The sequence below is a fragment of the Corvus hawaiiensis genome, chromosome 1 (assembly GCF_020740725.1).
Source record: "Corvus hawaiiensis isolate bCorHaw1 chromosome 1, bCorHaw1.pri.cur, whole genome shotgun sequence".
Classification (NCBI taxonomy): domain Eukaryota; kingdom Metazoa; phylum Chordata; class Aves; order Passeriformes; family Corvidae; genus Corvus; species Corvus hawaiiensis.
The window spans coordinates 36,937,169-36,953,354 of record NC_063213.1 but is presented as its reverse complement, the minus strand read 5'-3'; the positions used below and the strand labels follow the sequence as shown (position 1 = coordinate 36,953,354).

The window sequence follows — 16,186 nt, the reverse complement described above, 5'->3', positions numbered from 1 at the left end:
TTACATATTGCTCAGTATTCTGGATGTAATCTCTCATGCCACTCCTTCCTAGGGTGCAGCAGGTCGAAGAGGCCCTCCAGGTATAAAGGTGAGTGGCTGACACTGCAGCTACCTCTTTATATGCAGCTACATGGCCAGCCAGACTGTTTGTTCTCTTAAAGGAAAAATTTCATTGTGAGCCAACGCGCAAGTGTTTAACAATCAAAAGTCTATTTCAAGCCAAGACAGCCTTTGACTCTAAGGTGGATATATTAGAGGCTCTCCTGACTTGAAGGATTTAGAATTGGAAAGGAGTTTTCATCAAAATAAAAGGACAGTTACTTTTACTATTAGGGCAAGTATGGGAACGTAGCTAGAGAAAAGACGTTCACTAAACATGACAGGAATGAGTAGTCAGGCTGCAAAGTCTGACAGTTTATTCCTCCTTTGCTGCATGCACACAGAGATACGCATGATACACACATTCAGCACAGATAAAATTAGGGCAAGTTCTACATGATGCTTTGCTCAAAGTAAACTTAACAGTGTTAACTGCAGCTCTGAAAGTTGGCTCAAAGCATATAATGTAATCAAGATTTTAGAAATAATAAGTCAATATCTAAAAGAATGTAGGATGTACAGAATGGGTCAAACCCACTGCATGCTGACTGATCATTCCAGGAAGATCCTCTGGTGGAAAAAGGTCTCATGTCATTGAGAGATGACAATCTCTGTCTCACTGTTAGGTAGTAGCCTTGGTTCTCCTAGGCTTATACCCCACAGAGTCACAATGAAAGAAAACTTTCCTGAGACGTACTTAGTAAAGACATCCCTGCAATTCTCTTAAATGATGATTCAAATAATGTTCTTGGAAAAGAAAACTTGTTTGTTCCAGAGTATGAATTACAAAATACAGTTATCAAAGCAAATCTAAAGGCAGCTATATTCAAGGGCAGGTTAGTGCAAGTAAAAATTAAATTCTGGGTATTCTCAAGTATAGATTACATGATCATTCTAGAAAATCTTGCTTTAGCACAAGTGGTTTGCATCTACCCAATCTCTCTGCAAAGTTGCTGACACAGATAAAGAAGATGGTATATGCCATGGTATAGCATTTCCCCTTTATCTTAGTGCATATAAACCCAAGGAAACATTACAATTTTGTGTATAACACTGTCAGTACCAGCAGGATGGAATATATCTTGAAGTCCTACCCTGTGTTGGAGTCTGGGGAATAGGTAGAGTTGTAGCTTCTGAATGAAACTGCAAACCAGCATTTTGAGTAGGCCAAGTGTAAAATGTTAATAAATAATAGAAAGAACAACCACAGTGGTGCAATATAGAACATAAATTTCAGCAAAGGAAAAAGACTACTGGGAGGGGGTAGTCTCTTTTATGGCAGTAGTATTTCTTCAGCAGCACAATGTTTGATTTGTCTCTAATTTCTGGTCTTCCTGTTCCTCTCCTGTTGAGAGGTTTTGCTATACCTTTTTTACTTTTTTTCCTGTGTTTGGCAGCCAGGTAACACAGATTTTTTTACATTTAGAATTATTCAAATTAATATTTCACTGGGAAATGTCAATCAGAAGTGAGAGTTCTGCAAGTTCCCTAAACTACAGTCTGGTCACTTCCCAGCTTTTTGCAATGCACATGTATGTCTCGTGCCAAAACCCCTGTCTCCACCTGGTTTCTGAAAGCCCCAATTTGGATTTCACTTTGAGAATCCAGAATTTTCACTGAGGCATTGCAGATAGGAATATACTGGAAGATTTTGATACTGTCTGCCAGCAGGGAGAAAGCACCATGCTTTGCCTATTTCCAGAATCAGCATAACTTGAAAGAATATGAGCTTTTTACAGTTGTTTCCTATTTCTATCTCAGAAATTCTTTATAGGGTTTATGAAGATGTTTTAAATTAAAATATTGAAGAATCTTCAGCAATTCTGCCTCTTAATTATTCCAATCCTTGCTTGATCACTCAGAAATTCATTTCTTAGGTAGTTATGAAACTTGGTGCCTTTTTTTCTTCTCCCCATTGGATTTTAGCTGAACTCTGATGAATGTTTGCATTATTCTGTCAGGTTACAATAAAAAGAAATAATCCAAGTAACCTATGGGCGTTACAGGACCAAAACTAAAGTCAGTGGAAATCGATCTGTACCATATCTTGGTTGTACTGACAAGCACAAGAACTCTCATGTGGCTAGAAAATAAGAATGTTTAAATTGTTTAGTAAATTCACAGAGTACAGAATTAGTTGAACCTTTTCAACTAATTGAATGTTAGTTGAGACAACCCTCTTCATCTCACTGGAAGCCCCCTCAGCCAGTGGTGAAGCCACCCTTTTGTGAAATGGCAGGGAACAAGAGAAATGACTGAAACTCAGAGCAACAGAGAACTTTTAAACTGTTTTCATTCAGGTACTTGATGATGAGCTTTGACTTCCAAAAGCATAATAAAAAAATATTTTTCTGGGTCAGTAGGCATTGAAAGGTAGGTCTCAATTAATGATCAAATGCATGTAAATGTCCTTCACTGAAAAGGTGTAAGAAAGGAATGGCAAAGAGAATTGCACACTTCTGTCTTCCACATCCCCTGGAGAAGCAAGATGGAACAGGAAACCCTGCAATATGACAGTGGCATCCATCCTTGGGTGAGATTGTGGGTGTTGTGTCTTCCCACTGAGATCTCTTGCATGGCAGGATGTTACAAAGCTGCCACAGGGCGCAGCTGTATCAGCAGAAGTTATGAGAGCTTCACTGTGAATCTTTCCTGATGTCTCTGGGCCAGGAAGCAGAACTATTTAGTCCTGATGTTTGTGGGGTCTTCAAGGACCCTTCCGTGGACCACAGCATCCTGCTTTGTAAGGAAATATGATATGGCCAGTCCCTCTGGAAGAGGAAGATTTTGTGCTGAAATGGAATAAAGAGGAATCTCTCAGGTAGATAGATATTGGTGGTGATGTACTTAGGGACAAATAATCAAATTAGAGACAGTGAGACAGATTTACCCACCTAACACATAAGGGCTTGTTTTGGGTTTAGCTCTTAATAAAAGGCACTGAAATAATACCCTCATCAACAAAGTCATTAACTTCCCTTGCAGTCTGCATGGACACACTGCTGTTCACCATATCCTGAGAAGGACTCCTCCCAGGACTTGTAGTTCCAATTATCTGTACCTTTTTGTAATAAAAGCAGGGTACCTTTTTCAATTAATTGAAACAACATAAAGAAGCACAGCTAGCCATACTTAACAGTCAGAAGTAGTCAGCGGGCAGAAGGAACAGGTGTGGTGTGGTATCAGAGACGTGTTTGTCACAGACAAGAACAACACTGCAGTCTGTGTGCTGGAAACAAAGCAAAATAGTGAAGAGCAAAAGGAGAATAAATTAAAGGAAGGCGAGAGAGAGAAGAAAAGAGAGAGGAGAAAAAAGGGCAACCACTTTTCTGAGTTTTGATTCAAAGTAAATTTAAGTAGCTGAAAACTTTATATTGGTTTTGGATTCTAGTAGAGTGTGCCTAAGTAATGTATCCATTTTCATTATAGTCAAAATGATTTTTGTGGAAATCTATTGCTACATGATTTTTTTTGCATCTGGAAGTAACATTTACTTACTGATGTTCCATTTTAGAGTGTTCTTACTCTGGCTATAAATTAGCTTTCTTTTTTGCTTTTGGCTTTTTTTTTTCCCTGTTGTTATCTTTTGTTTCATTCATATGGTGGAGAATGAAAGTTCAGCCTTTAAATTCATTTTTGCTCAGAAGATTCTTTCCAGAACCATCTGTTTCCCAAGAATCTTCAGACACATGTTTATGATTTCTCCAGTGAAAGGGGTTCTGCAAGGCCTGGTATATCTTGGTGCTAGTTGTCACCATTTTACTCAATCCAGAAGACAGTGAGTATTTCTTATGGATGTCAGCTAAACTGACTCATCCTCAGATGGCAGCCTTATGGAGATGGGAGCTGGAAGAGGTTTTCTCCCATCATCAAGGCAGATTTGATTTGCCTCACTGAATAACCAGAGTGAAAGATGGGGAGTAAAAATGGGTCTAATTCTAGTGTGATTGTGAAGTCACGATTCCCCCTCAGAGCCATTCTCCATGGGTAATGGGAAAGAAGATCTGCCCTTGTGGCTTGGCTTTATGACTTCTGGTCTTTGCAGTGGACAAGGGTAATGCACAAATATTGCTGACACATGGTGTAAAATATATTCAGCAAAATAAAACTGACCTCTTCTGCTGCAGCTTTTATATTCATCACACCCCCTAGAAAACCAAGGAAAAGCTACTCTTCTGCTTTTTGAGTTTTCTTCAACAGGAATTTGAAGCTGTTGGAAAGCTGTTTGAGAGCATTGGAGAAGTTTCTATCAACTGATACTCTGTACAGAGATGAAATTATTATATTTTGATGCACAAATGACAAGTACTAATTTGTCTGGGTTTGTTGTTGTTTTCTTGGGTTTTGTTTGGCAGGGTGAGCAAGGAGATCCGGGGGAAACAGGTTACTCAGGAGAAACTGGTCTTCCAGGCCCACAGGTAACTAACAGAATTTCTGAGTTGTTTTTATGTTAGTTATGGAGAAAATAAATTGTCAGTCTTGGTATTTTGTTTGTATTTTGGAAAGCTTTGTTGACTTCAGCTAATGAATATTATGAGTAAGACTTCTCCTTGGTAAATCTCTTCTGTAACCCCGAGGAATTAAATGTGGCAAGTTACATGAGTGCAACTTCTAGTGAAACTAGAAGAGGAGACTGAGTAGCAAAAATAAGTAATTTAGCCAACACATCTCCAATTTACATGATATTATCAAGCAGATATCTTCAAAATGAATTAATTAGAAATTGCTAGCAATAAATACATAAAATCTATTGTATTGACAAAACCAGTGAGAAAAGCTTTGTTTAAAAACTTTTCTAGGTGGAGTCATTTTGAAGAGAATTATCATGGTAGACTTACAGTAGCTTCTAGCTTAAAGATGCTCTTAAATTCTCTAGAGATGCTTTTAACTTTACATTTTAGGATGGAGAAGGCGTGCCTACTTGATAGTAAGGCTGCTTGGTATCTTAGACACCTCAGTGAGTCTCTGAATCAGGCTGGCAGGCAGTGACTGTCTCAGCTGCTTAACCCAGGCAAATTCATACAATGAAACAGCCAGAAGTTTCACCTGTAAAATAAGGCTTGTGAAACAGGCACTGGGATTCTGATTGTTGCAGCAATCTGATTGTCTTTGAAAGGCTGTTAACACTGAACTGACTTCTTGTTTCAATGGCTTCTTTACTTCAGGGCCCAAGAGGACCACAAGGCATCAAAGGACCTCCAGGACCACAAGGCATGTCAGGCCCTCTGGTTAGCATTAAATAATATATTCCAGCTGTGCACGTTAGGCCTTTTCATTCTCGGTGTTGATGTTGTTCTTATAAAGAGTTTTCAAAAAGCTCATAAAAAGTAGAAACCAAGGGCTTTTTGGTGTAATACTTAAGGAAACTGATTTGCAGTCTCATATGATAAAATAACAGCCCTGAAAATAGATTTAGGTGCGTGAATAGCAAGTGCCAGAGTCTAATGAGGTTGTAACTATTGAGCACTGTCTGCTGAACTTCTCACTTGTGTGATGCTGTTGATTTTGTGGATTCGTGTTCTGGAATTACACCATTGTAACTCAAGACTGGAATGTCCTATGTCGTCAGCCTTGGTCATCTGTTTCAGTCAAGTAATGATGCTCATGCTTACATACCCAATTATATATGTGCATTAATATATCTGTGCATATATGCATGTATTAACTAGGTATCTATGTAGATGGAAAATAACATTTATGTCATACTTGATAACATTTTGAGAATTTTATGGCAGTTGTACAGATGGCAGGAAATAAGTGGAATGATAGCTTGACCAGTAACTTACTTGTGGCCCTCAAAAGCCTATTATTTTTACTGATTCCATAGTAATTTCAAGCGGCAATGAATCTTTGAGTGCAGTGAGCCCTTGATTTTGTCATTGTGCACCTTTTAACTGATTCTTCTTATTACAGGGTAGTCTGGGAACTCCAGGTTCACCTGGCTCTGTTGGAAAGTTAGGTGCAAGAGGAGCAAAGGTAAAAATTTTTAAAGTATCTAATTGCAGCAATCTAACAGTGTCATTCATTCAAGAATCTGACCAAAGAAGCATGGACTAACAAGGGGCAGTTCCGTACTGTGAAACGTGCAGAATGTTAAGTTTTTAAGATATTTTTAGCTTGCATGGCAAGACAAGTGATGTGCTCAAGGTAATCTTACACATATCAGTGCTATACTAAGAAGGTTTTAGTGTTGCCACGACCACTGTTGTAATTGCTCTGGAGGTAATGGTTCTGAATGGGACCTGGCTTCTCACAAAATGGAGCAGAAGGCAGTACTGACCCTTGAATTTGTTTTATGATTCCTAGAATTTGCCCAATCCATTGAAAATACTCACCAGTGAATCGTAGAATATCTTGTAGATAATGGTTGGAGGGATCCATGAGAATCATCAAGTCCAACTCCCTGCTTCTTGCGGGACTACTTAAAACTAAACCATAAAGAGCATCATTCATGCTGCTTGAGCTCTGACAGGCTTTGTGCCATGTTCACTTTTTTGGGGAGCCTGTTCCAGTGATTAACACTGGATCAGTGACTTCACCCTTGGGCGAAGAACTTTTTCCTAACCTCCAATCTGACCTTCCCAGTTCAAAGAAGCTGCTTATGTTAACCTTGTTTTTCTAAAGATTCCAAACAAGTCCAAGGAAGCTTGACTGTTATGATGTCTATTTTAGAGGAATGCGCATGTTGACATGAACTGCATAAGCATGAAGTCAAACAGAAAGGCTAATACTAACAGCTTGTTCACGTTAGAGTTTACTTACTTATAATAAATGTTATCCTTACTTTCCTTTCATTTATGTGTGTTGATATGTGAGATTTTATTTAATAAAAATAACTCAATTTAGGTGTTGTTGCATCTTTGAATCTTAAAATCACAAATAACACCAGTTAGCTAAGCCTTTCAGCCTCTTTGAAGGGTTGTAGCATTTAGTGACAGAGAGGTACCAGAAGGTCAAAGTGCTACTATGAAAAACATCACTGTGTGGAAACATATTAAAACAGTGACAGAAATTGGGAAGATATATAGGAATCTCCATCATACATTCCATTTTCTCAGTCTGGTTTCGTGCTGTTTAATATTAAGGTCTTTGTTAGAAGAATGTTCAATAAGAAAGTGAAAACAAAAATGGAATTGAAGAAAAGAAACCTTGCAAGAGGACTAAGAACGCAATGCAGACAGCCTGCCTGGGAAATATAATTTGCTATCAACAGATGCTTCAGGCTGGTAGAATTCCAGAATATATCCTGCTACCATTAATATATATTTTTTCAAACTCCACTTTTTTTCGCTTGTAATTCTTTATAACAATGGGAGTTGTATTGAACAAAGGCCTTTGGGGTTTAGCCGCATGAGTGCTCAGCATGTTCTGATTTGCCAAGTCCGTTCCAGTTCCACCACCAGGAACAGTCCATGAAACATGGTCTGTAATGGAAGGCTTTTGCCCAGCATCAAGTAATCTATAAAATGTATAGGCACACTTCAGTTTAAGAGACAAGTTTGTGTTTCAGAGAGAAGAACTCTCCTGAATGAGCCAAACCTAATGGCTTTTGTGTTTCAATTATAACAGGGTGAACCTGGTGACCCTGGAGAGAAGGGCCTAGTTGGACCACCTGGACAGAGAGGCATTCCTGTGAGTCTTTCTGCCATAATTCGGGACTCCTGTATTTTAATACCTATCCATCTGAATCAGTACCGTTCATTCCCTTCTATTTTCTCTATTTGATACCATTAAAATTATTTCACCTTTGGTTCTCAGTTTCCTTATGGACACCAGATTTCTTGTGGGCTAGAGAGAATACCTTTCCCCTCAAACTCTCTAGAAGTGAGACAGTATGATAAATGTAGGGCACACAGTGGAAAGGAACTATGACTTCTGTCCTTGTTTTCCCTCTACAGTTTTTGCCATCATTTGCTAGGTTTTAGATTGTGTTTTGGTAGCTTGTCCTACTTCATCAGTCTTAACGGCATGGGCACCTCATTGTAATGGGACATCTTTATTCCAAAATGAAATTGGATATAAACCTAATCCTCTATTAAAAGCTAACTCATAGTATATTTAACCTACACAGGGCATGGATGGCAGAGATGCCTATGGTCCTGAAGGAAGCAAAGGAGCAAAGGTGAGTGCTTCAAGTCGGAGAGTCAGTCTCCATTCTACTGTGCCATCAAACATGACCATCCATATTTAATTAAAAAGAATGCCAAGTGCATTTCTATGGTTCGGTGAGAGGCTCAGGATTACCACAATCCTTGTGAGATATTTTTCCATAGGATATTGTTTTGAGGACCACTCACTCTTACTCTTTCCCTGATGTGTGCATGTATATGTGGAGGATTGTACTTCTTGGAGTATACAGTCCTTTCTTCACACTTCAGCCTGCCTGACCAGACACTGTTATTGGCAAGTATTGTTAGGCCAGCCACTAAGGGATTTTTTAATTTTTCTTCTTTCAGAGGAGGGATTCCTCAACTACGAAGTTGGGGATGATACGCTTCAAACACCCTTGCTGTTTTAATGTGAAATATTCTTCTTTGTTCTCCTAAGGTCAGCAGTAAAATCTGAGGATTAACTTCTGGATTGCTAAGAAATTCTTATCATTCCACTCACAGTGCTGAAAAAAAAAAGTAATTAAATGGCTACTTCCCTAAAATTGTGTAAGAATTCAGCTAAAATAAAAAGTATACAGAAAGTATGAGGTCAAAATCACGGCACCAGTGGATCAGTGCATGAACAAAGTGGTCAGGATGTTGGAAACAGCTGCAGTTCTCCTTTCAAAGAGTTTGTGCAGTATTGCAACTAGTCCTTTCTTGTTGCTTGTGAAACAGAAAGGGTCCAGTGAATCTCACTGGTAGGCCCATCTGTTTCACTCTCTCTTTTTGTGGGAGAGCCAGAGTGTTGCAGAAAGCTGCAGAAAAGATATGAGAGGCCTTCTAGGAGCCTCTCCAATAGATAAACTCCTTTTTCAAAAATGGCTTTTTGGTAAAATGACTCTTGATATTTCTTATTTTCCAATCTCTTTTCTTACCGTCTTAGCTCTACCAATTTCCTTTGATGGCAGGGTTTCGTGGGTCACACATACTTTGTATGCAAGAGGACAAGGACATATATAGGTAGTGTGAATTCTGGTGTTTAGGAAAGGTACACTTCACTTCTGATTGGTTTTTGTGAGAGCTTCTGTATTTCTCATGGATGAACACACTAAAAACTGAAGTAACTGAAAACAGCTGATGACTTGACTTCTAGTAAGCCAAGAAAATATTATGGTATCATTTTTTAGTCTGGGTGGTACAAAATTTTGAAACTACATTCAAACACTGAGTTCTGAATGTTATACTTTACTCATAATTGCTCCACATGAATTCCTCTACATGTTATTAGGAGGCATGAATAAGTTTTGATAAAACACTTACTTGAGAAATGGAATATTCTCAAAAATTTAGAAACTATTGGAAATTCTTAAAATGCTCTTGTTTTAGATGAGCAAGGTATTAATCTAAAATGGTGTCATTTGAGACCAGACTAGCAGCCACTACTACTTGGATGGGTTCTAAAGCTGAGAATAATTTTGAAATTGTTTCTGGTTTAATGACATCAAACTCTAAGCAGATTATGACATTCCAGATTCTTATGAAATCTTTGTCCTTTCTTTTCATAGGGAGAGTCTGGATTCATAGGACATCCTGGTCCACAGGTATGATTACATGGGCGTGTTTGTGTGCTTTTTGTCTTGTTTTACATTATTCTTATTTGGAAGAAGTTACCTGTGTTTCTATCTGTCTTCTCCTTTCCAACAAATTCTGGATTTCATTAATTTTCAGGGAGAAGAAGGAGATCCGGGCATTCCAGGAGCTGAAGGACCCAAAGGAATTAGGGGTAGAAGAGTAAGAATGATAAATCTGCTAACTCTGTGAGAGTTCTAAAAGTAAAACCCTTACACCCAAAGTGTTTCTTACCAAAAGTTTTTTTAATTGGTTCCCACACTAATCTTTTATTGCCATAAGTTGGGCAAGAGGTCTTCAGAGAATGCAGGTCTAAATCTTCATAAGTGATAGTTGCTAATAATTCTTAGGAGTGGTAGTCTATGAAAATGCAGGATCCAACTCACAGTATTATTACAGTTTATCTGCCTGATAAAATTTGGTACTAGTGCATGCAATTATAAAGAATAAAACTTGGATTTCTATTTTTAGGGTAATGCTGGCACACCAGGTTCCCTGGGAGATCCAGGTGACCAAGGGCCATCAGGACCTATGGTAATTTTATTTTATTTTTTTTTAAATAAAATTTTTATTTTTAAAAATCACCCTTGAATTGCTCTTGAACTTACTATTAGATTGATGGAATATCTAATAGTGTTTCACATGGTAAACTATGCTTAATCGGCCTGGCAGTTGCACAGAGTTATGTCTTGCTTGTGGGTGTGTGTGCGCAGGAGCACCTGGTGGAAATGGAACTGCAACAATACAATGCTGGCCCGAATTTCTTCCACAGTACCTGGTATTGTCTTTAGGCTGGGTAAATATCTAATTAAAAGAACAGAAAATACTGAAATATAGAACTGAATAGATCTGCTGAAAGCCAATGCATTTTTTTTAATTTAAAAAGAAAAGCCATTTAAAATCAAACTTGAAGTTAAAGGCACTTATTTAAAGCTTAAATTGACTATAACCTGTTAATCCATAATACAAGTAGATGCCTTGATGTACTTTTCCAGTGTCTGTGTTCTGCATTTTATACCACAAAATGTTTTATTCTCTATCTAAGCAGATGAAAGGATTGTGGATTTCAGTAGGATTTAGGACTAGCCCTTTAGGTAGTTAGGAAAATCTCTGTATGTGTCTGTCTTTACCCTGTGGCAATTCTGAAAATCAGCTCCACAGTGACCAGAGACAATCCCTAGTGTTAGTGACTTTCTTGTTTATTTTCTTAAGCTTACTCTTTCAGTTTAAATGTGGAACATTACTGGTAACAGTATCTTTACCTGTAAAACATGGCCCACAGGATGTGTGCAACTTAGAAAACTTTTTTTTTCCCTTCTCATTACACTGTGTTGGTTAATGAATGTACCTGTCCCACTTTATTCTATGATGCTGGGCACAGAATGGCTAAGAGTGCCTGCTGGAGTACATTGCCCTCTCTGCTGCTTGGCCACTCACAAAATTCACAGATAGATCTTGTAAGCTGATGATCCACAGCTGTAGGCCTTGCCAGTCCATGGTACAAGAAGTCTTCAGAGATATTTCAAGTTCAAGATCTCCTCTTCAAGTGTAGAAATGAGAATAGAGCTTGGGATGTATGGGCTTGGTGGGATTACTGCAGTAGCAGTGAATCAGTGAAATGAGAAAGTGGGAACACTATAAGAAGTGGAAGAGATAGGAATGCAGGAAGAGGTACAGGTAGTAGGCAGGGCCAGCCAAGACAGGCTTGTTTCACCCATCCTTGGTGATTTGATTATCCAATGTGTCAAGTCTGCACAGCTCAGTCACCACCACTGTAGTGGTACGGTAGAGAGAGGGTAAGGAAAAGGAAGTGCGATGTGGAGTTCAAATTGTTTGCTGTATCTCAGTGCAGCTCCCTGGGACTAAGTGAAATTTTTCAGTAGTCTTCTTACGTATCTGAAATGCACACATGATGAATACTCTCAGACTCCCTTGAAAATTAGTTATTTTTCCTGTATTTTATTCCTGTTATGAAGATTAAACAATACTTTTATTTTGAAAAAAAAGATGCTTGGAGTGCTGTTATTTTCCCAAAGCTCCCAAGGAGAAGGTTGCAGAGTAGGCAAAGCTGTCATGATGTGTATATGGTCTGCACGATCTTCCAGGGTAGAACTGTGGGGTTTGTACTGTACAAGAGGAGAGGGAAAGCTTGTCACACACCAGATGTTGGAAAGTATGTGAAGTGCAAATAACAGAACCATAGCAGAGAAACTGCTGTTTATAAAGGAACCCAGTTCTGAATTATGCTGGTCCTCAAGGGCAACAAGTATTGAAAATTTAAAAACCATTAAGGAAAATGGACTGAGAAATAAATATTAAAGAAATAAAGTAGACTGCAACTCCAAGCAGGTCCACAGAAATCTATGCTGGGAACCACTGTCTCCTCGTATTTCAAATTCATAAACAGTTGTTGGGAAACACTGTTTGCCTGCATTTTCTTTGGGCTACAGAGTAATGGAAATGCATTATCAGGGTCTGATTTCTTTGACCTGTGTTTAATTTGTTTCAGGGTGCCAAGGGACCAGTGGGCACCATTTTAATGGAAGTAAGTAATCACCTTACAGCTAACTGTATACTACATGGAATTATCTTTAGTCCTCCGTTTGTAATCACTGACAGCAATGAGCACAGTTAGCTGTTTTAAACCAGTATCTTTTCCATGCGCTTGTCAGAGTGTGCAGTGGGTTCTTCCATTCTGCAAGCAACCAAGGAATGAGAAACAATTATGCGTGTGGATTAACACCATGTGCTAGCTTTTGCAAACTGTTGGACCATTAATATTCATTTATCAGTTTCTTCATATCAGTTGACATACCAGCTCATGTTAGGTTTGCTTTTTCCCCTCTTGTAAAGGAAGGCATTTCTTCAGCAACAGTTATTTTCACTGGGAATAGAAGTGCAGAATTTCTTCACAGTCCTAATCCCACGTAAAATGAACACTTCTGAGTAAAGGCTTCATTAAGCCTTGCATGGGTGACTACCTGCAGGCAATACTGTTGCAGGTGTGTTCTATGTCCGGATGGCATCCTCCTCTCCTTCATGGACCTCTCTCTTCCTATGTGAGTCACTACTGGAATGCCCATTGTTTATGGAAGTGCCATTGACTGGTGACATCCTAGATCAATTTATTAAACAAAATGAAGAATGGATAGATGTTGGGGTCCCTCCCCTGCCATGGAGCCCTGGGAGAGGGGCCCTGAGGGCACAGACACGGGGTTTCCCTGCCCCTGCTCAGCCTCGTTCCCATTGGTTGGTTTGTGTTCCCTGCGCGGGCAGAAGGACCCTTGGTCCCGTGACTGGAACAGTTCCTCGGCAGAGCTCCGGCCATGCGGCTGGAGAAATAAACATCTCTCTGAAACAGCTATCAAGAATCTGTCTGTCCGTATATATTTCCTTTCCACGGGATTCCTGGTTTGATATATGCGTGTTGCAGGATCCCCAGTGCAACATAATGGGGGAAAATTGTGAGCAGAACGATCCCCGATCCCTAAGCGACTGATTTGTGTGAGTAAACCCTGGAAACTTTGGATTCCTCTTCTTGGTTTTGCTTTGCTATTCCATATCTAAACCATGGAGGAACCGTGGGAAGACTCTTGGCTCTCAGAGCTGCATATGGACATTTATCTTAAACTTAAAATGATTCTTGAACAATGATTTGTAAATTTTAGCTTGATTCAAGCTCATAAAGAACTGAAACACTTCCTGGCATGGTTGTTTAAGAACTTTTTCTATGTTTCTTGGGATTTAATTCTTACGAAGGGCTTTTGGAAAACCGTTTGGACACAGTTAATACTGGAGTCAAAATATATGCCGATGGAAGAATATTTTCGTGAATATTATTTAGTTACCGAGACTGTTGAGCAATGTCAGCTGTGTCCTGGCGAAGGGAGGCCTGGCGCAGGGACCGTGCGGCCCAGGCCACGTGCGCCGAGCGCTCTGCGAGCAGCAGCGAGGCAGTTCCCGCGCGCGGGCGGAGCCACGCGAGCCGCAGTGTCGGTGGCGGAGCGGGGAGCGGCGGGAGCAGCGGGACCCGGCGGTGCCCGCCCGACCCTGCGCAGCGCGTGGTGGAGTGAGCCCCGGGAACGCCCGGCCGAGAGGGGCGGCACGCGGGCGGCGGCTGGAGGCGATGGCGGTGGAGCGGAGCCGCGCCCAGCTGAAACGCGCGCTGGAGCAGGACACGGGGGAGTCGTCGCTCGGGGGCCCGGCCGAGATGTGAGTGCAGCGCCCGGCAGCGGCAGCGAAGCTGCGACCAGAGGAGGCGACGCACGGAGAACTGAGCGGCATGGCCCGGCCCGGCCCACGCAGCCCCGAACGCGACCCCGGGAAGAGCGCGCAGGCACCAGCAGCCCCGACAATTCCAACACGGGAGCGACCGAAGGAGAGAGCAAAGACGCAGCGAGACAGAAAACAGCAGCCACTCGGAAAAAGGAAAAGATCATAGTAACTAAGATCTTAGGGATAGTAAAATGGTATAATGTTAAGCAAAATTATGGTTTTATAACAAGGTGTGACAACCAGCAAGACATATTCGTGCATAGAACTGCTATTAAAAAGAATAACCCTGAAAAATGCATCCCAAGCTTGGGAAATGGAGAGGTAGTGGAATTCAAAATTATACGAGGTAGAAAAGGGTTACAAGCATCGCAGGTCACTGGGCCTGATGGTGTTCCTGTAAAAGGCAGTATATATGCTAAAAATCGTAGTCATGTTAGACAATATCTCCATTGTAAGCCCCCCCTACAGTCTCCCTTTCCTAATCCCACCTTTCCCTTTTACCCTATGTCCTATTACCCCCAGTGGATTCCCAATCCGTTTTTTCATCCATGGTTTCCCTCACAAAACCATGCTTTTGCCAATTGTTTCCCCAAAAATCCCTTTCCAATGCCAAGTAGGGGATGAAAAAGGGGAGGGAAGAAGTTAAACCCTCTCCTGCCTCAGTTTCCCCACAAAGCATGCTCAGAGAGTTCTGTCTCCCTTCTGTCAGCCCTAAGATGTTCCACAGAATCTGTTTGGACATTTAAAGACTCAGGAGGGTGGCTTGTTTTGTTTTGAAACTGTTCTTGTTATGTTTATCCAGTTGTTTTCATTCTCCTTTTATTAAAATAAAACGGGTGAGGTGTTGGGGTCCCTCCCCTGCCATGGAGCCCTGGGAGAGGGGCCCTGAGGGCACAGACACGGGGTTTCCATGTCCCTGCTCAGCCTCGTTCCCATTGGTTGGTTTGTGTTCCCTGCGCGGGCAGAAGGACCCTTGGTCCGGTGACTGGAACAGTTCCTCGGCAGAGCTCCGGCCATGCGGCTGGAGAAATAAACATCTCTCTGAAACAGCTATCAAGAATCTGTCTGTTCGTATATATTTCCTTTCCACGGGACTCCTGGTTTGATACATGCGTGTTGCAGTATCCCCACTGCAACAGATAGATGATTTCTTAATACTTCAGAACATCATTAAATGCCAACAGAATATGTCTAAAAAATGTGCCTAGTTTCTTCAGCAAGAGGGGAGAGTCCCTGTACTACCTATTATTAAAAGGAACTGGACTCTGTGATTCTGGATTTACTGTAATGAAAATTATTTTAGGACCTGGGATACAACCTTCAGCTCAAACCAATAGTGAGTTTCCCAGTCTGGGCTGGTCTGGGGTTTGCCATTAATTCCTTTTTTCATTTTGATCCTGCAGCCTTGTGAACTTGTGAATTTTACCCGAAAAAACTGCCGTAAGTGGGGAACTTCTTTTACCTCTGATTCTGCCTAGTCACTCTTCTTAAATGGAATAGCCTTCACTGAGAACTCTAAAACTGGTAATTTGTATCTGGGTTCAGTTTGACTGGTAGTTGTTAATTGTGAAGGGGTTTCAGCAGGTGTATGAAGCAGATTTACACTTCTTGCTCATTTTTCCTATGTGTTTATTACAAAAACACTAACAAATATCTCTTTTCCTCATTAAAGAGTAAATTAATCTTTGGCATTGTGCCAATACCCTTTGGGGAGTTCTCTTAGCGAAGACAGTATTTGTATATCAGCTGTCCTCCAGATTACATGTGTGCATTCTCAGACGTGTGCTCAGCAGAACCCAGGACAATTTTTTAAAATTCTTATCCAGTAAAATTGCACTGTTTCACGTATTTGATTGTAAAAGAGGAATGTGGTCTTGCACTGACAGACTCTGTCAGTTGTCTGAACTTTTAGTCAGGCTCTTTATTGAAAGCAAATGAATATTTGAAATTATTTTAATATGAAATTATATGAAATTATTTTAATGCATATGAGTCCAAAATAATTTAATTGCTCTCCCTCTCTTCCTTCCAGCATGCGCATCAGGTAAGCCCACCTGGTCTCTGCACATCCATTCTTTTATAGACTTGAA

General features: G+C 40.5%; 1 protein-coding gene across 1 annotated transcript in view; it reads left to right on the top strand.

The window, feature by feature from the left end:
* Positions 1-16,186, top strand: part of LOC125334382 (collagen alpha-4(VI) chain-like) — a 69,612-nt gene that overhangs the window by 44,308 nt on the left and 9,118 nt on the right. The window contains exons 15-26 of the mRNA XM_048321193.1: positions 53-88; positions 4,455-4,517; positions 5,265-5,327; positions 6,013-6,075; positions 7,669-7,731; positions 8,171-8,221; positions 9,758-9,793; positions 9,921-9,983; positions 10,293-10,355; positions 12,331-12,366; positions 15,500-15,536; positions 16,129-16,140. Of these exons, the coding sequence (XP_048177150.1) occupies positions 53-88; positions 4,455-4,517; positions 5,265-5,327; positions 6,013-6,075; positions 7,669-7,731; positions 8,171-8,221; positions 9,758-9,793; positions 9,921-9,983; positions 10,293-10,355; positions 12,331-12,366; positions 15,500-15,536; positions 16,129-16,140 (586 nt within the window). The remainder of the gene's footprint in view (positions 1-52; positions 89-4,454; positions 4,518-5,264; positions 5,328-6,012; positions 6,076-7,668; positions 7,732-8,170; positions 8,222-9,757; positions 9,794-9,920; positions 9,984-10,292; positions 10,356-12,330; positions 12,367-15,499; positions 15,537-16,128; positions 16,141-16,186) is intronic.